Below are 3,103 nucleotides of genomic sequence, written 5' to 3'. Positions count from 1 at the left end.
CCCAATCCCCCTTCCGCTGGCCCCGCCCCTGCCGCCCCACCGCGGGGCCCCCTTCGGGGATGGCGCCGCCAGCGCGAGGACTGAGGGGAGGAGGGAAAGGGGGGGGGGCGTGGCGCTCGCCCGCTCTCCTCTTTCGCCGTTCCTTTCCTCGCCGAGCCTTCCTCCGCCGTCGCCGCCGTCCCCCCTTTCACTCCAAGTGATGAGTTAATCCCTCCATCGTGTGTGCCTGGCTGCCCCTGTGCGCCGGGGTGGGGCAGGGTTGATGCTGCTGCCCCCCGTTGCGACAGGACGCGGCGCCGCGCGGATGAGGGGGTGGGTGAGGGCCGAATTAGCAAGAGCAGCCGTGCGAGTGATTTAACTCGCGAGTCCACGAATGGCGCCCCACCCCACCCTGCCTCGCCCCACCCCGCCCCGCCCATGGCCCGGGTGCGCCTGCCATGACCTCTCGTGCGTGCTAAGTACACGACAATCGTGAATAAAGCCCCTGCTCGCCGCGCCCCGAAAAAATATAATAATAATAAATAAAGGAAACAACTCGACGGGCGGACAACAATAATTAACCGCCAGGAAAATGGAGGCGAGTTGGCGAAGCTAACGAACGAGGGGGAGAGGCGCGACCGTAACTCAAGTGTAACTCAGAGGGAAAAGATGAACAATAACTCAAGTGTAACTCAGAGGAAAAGAGGACATGCAACTAGAATGATGAGGGCGCCGAGCAGGGTTGTAGTTGTAAAATGTGATTATTCGAGACGAATGTAACCGAGTCAGCGCATCCCGAAAGTACATGGATTCATTCGGCAAATTACGGGAGCTCGGCGCCTGCGAGACTCAGCGTAGGCCACCCCGCGGTACACGCATGCGCTGTAGGCAAGATGTTGCCTACGTAGCAGGCGCTATGAGAGCCCACAGAGGCTAAAATTGACAGGGTCATGACGGCAAATTCACAGCAGAAAAATCTTCTTGAATTTCAAGACCCGCGGTCTAGCATGCTATTGGCGTTCCCTCTAAGGTCCAAGTCCAAGGACGAGTCCCCTGCCCTGCTGCCGGAGTCTTGCCCGACGCAGTACCCATTGGTGGACAATGTAAGGGAAGGGGACACTGGACACAATTTCCTCAGCGCCCCCAAAAAATGTTTTCTGGTATCTATGGTTTCCGCTTGGGTTGCCTTTCGTATCGAGAGTAAAAGCTACCTGACACCTTGAAGTCACTTCTTCGTCCTTTATGTTTAGTCGAAGGGTTTTTAAGGTATCATCTGCTAAAAAGTATTTTTGTTGCGTATTAATTTTTATATTGTGTAAATTACGTAAAATGTCTCCTGGAAAATTTTACAATACATTTTCGTAAATCAACGAATTTTCTCATACCTCTACACGCTTTCTTCGCCGTCAACTCATGAAAGTATGTTTGTAACCGATACAACAACCGATCTAGTACTGCAGCGTGCCGTGACACCACTGCACTGCAATTATTATTGCCGGAAACTCCTTCTGTGTCATGGATGTTTGCGTTTGCGAAATCCTGCAACCAATCTGCACGCCAGCCCCCAGGGGTATACCATCCGTGCTGACGGCATTTATTCCGCAGCATGCTGCACATGGAGCGGACCGCGGCGGTCGTCCATAGCAACAACCTCTGGTAGCAAAGCGTAGTGTGGCCGCGCAACCGCCACAGCACAGCAGCCCGATGTTCCAAGATGCTACCACCCACACTCGTGGTCCTAGCACTCATGAGCCATAGCGGCATACTCGGCAAAGCTATTAACTCGATCATGGTAAGTTTGCATGTACACCCTTTTCGGAACGCTGATTCAATGTTGGATTTGTACGTTGTCAACATAGTGTCTTCACCATAACAAGGTTAAAACAAACGACGTCTTGGTTTCCAAGCAGCCAAGCAGCATCTGTTGTGGAAAAAATACATGGAAACGTCTTTGTTTTTTTGCAAAACTCCTTGAAAGTCAAAACGTTGTTTTTCATCGTGAACCGAAGGGTTACTGTGATGCACGCATTTCTTTTGCTAATAGGGCCCTTACATATTTTACCTCGAGCGCATGTACGCGTGTGAACCACAAAAGCAAGCTCTTCCGTGGAGATGGTATTTTCGTACTACTCGCTTCAACCCATATAAACCAAGAGAACCACAACTCCTGACCGGTAATATGACGGGGGATGCAGCAGTTGATGATAGTTGTTCGGTAAGATATTGATCTTAGGGTATTCGTTTATTGTAACTTATTTTGAAAACCGCACCGACCCTGATAAAAGGCGACATTGGGAAATTATGAATTGATTACATGTGCCTATATTTACTTTACGACAGGGGAAAATAAAGGCAGCTGTTTGGTCAAATAATCAATGGAAGGAAAACGCTTTTGTTTTCGCTTTCAAAAACAGAGTGTGCACGTCTCTTAAAGAGAATGTACCATCGGTTTGGGACTTGTTTTTTAAGAGTAGAGAAGAAAAGGGCGATGTCGGCTGCACAATCAAAACGGTAAGTTCTCCAATCCTGCACTTGTCATTGATTATATTTGTTTGTCTAGTTATTTTTGTTCCAACACTAGAGAATGATAAATTTTAAATTTGTGACAACTTCAAATTACAGGGATTTTACGAGTATGATAACGTCCCACTAAGACTGGTTTTCCCCAAAGTTCCTGTACTGACGTATGGGCGCTACAGGGTCACAGTGACGGCTAGCAAGGCTGGAGACCTCTACCACTGCATGGAGGCAGAGGGTAGGGTAACTCCTAAGGTCAACTAAGATCGAAGCTTAGTTTCGTTACCTTTATCGCAGCATCGCAAAACATCTAAGCGTCTAAATAAATCGTCGTAACTCTGTATTATGAACAGGACTTTTATTTTTAGGCTATGCTGCGCATGCACATGTGGAAAGGAAAAGACAGGTGTCTTTCTGCGGGGGATATGGCATCGCAGTGCCTGCTGTGTATCCTAGCCAGCCCGCAGAGTAGTATACAGTCGCCTCACAAACACCCCTTCAAATGTACTCCACACACCCCGACCACACAAGCTTTGGCAGGCAGCCAGGAGGAGAGAGAGAGGGAGAGAGAGAGAGAGAGAGAGAGAGAGAGAGAGAGAGAGAGAGA

At 49.5% G+C, this 3,103-nt stretch overlaps 1 protein-coding gene across 1 annotated transcript; it reads left to right on the top strand.

Annotated features, from left to right (window-relative positions):
* Positions 1–1,581: 1,581 nt before the first annotated feature.
* Positions 1,582–2,846, top strand: LOC113208356 (uncharacterized). The gene is made up of 4 exons (XM_026425310.2): positions 1,582–1,771; positions 2,024–2,194; positions 2,320–2,490; positions 2,602–2,846. The coding sequence occupies exons 1-4, from the start codon at positions 1,694–1,696 to the stop codon at positions 2,758–2,760; spliced, it is 579 nt and encodes a 192-aa protein (XP_026281095.1). The 5' UTR covers positions 1,582–1,693; the 3' UTR covers positions 2,761–2,846.
* Positions 2,847–3,103: the final 257 nt, after the last annotated feature.

This window comes from Frankliniella occidentalis, unplaced genomic scaffold (genome assembly GCF_000697945.3).
Source record: "Frankliniella occidentalis isolate FOCC.00 unplaced genomic scaffold, Focc_3.1 Scaffold166, whole genome shotgun sequence".
NCBI classification, from domain to species: domain Eukaryota; kingdom Metazoa; phylum Arthropoda; class Insecta; order Thysanoptera; family Thripidae; genus Frankliniella; species Frankliniella occidentalis.
The sequence above is the reverse complement of the archived record's forward strand: the minus strand, read 5'-3'. Positions and strand labels throughout refer to the sequence as shown.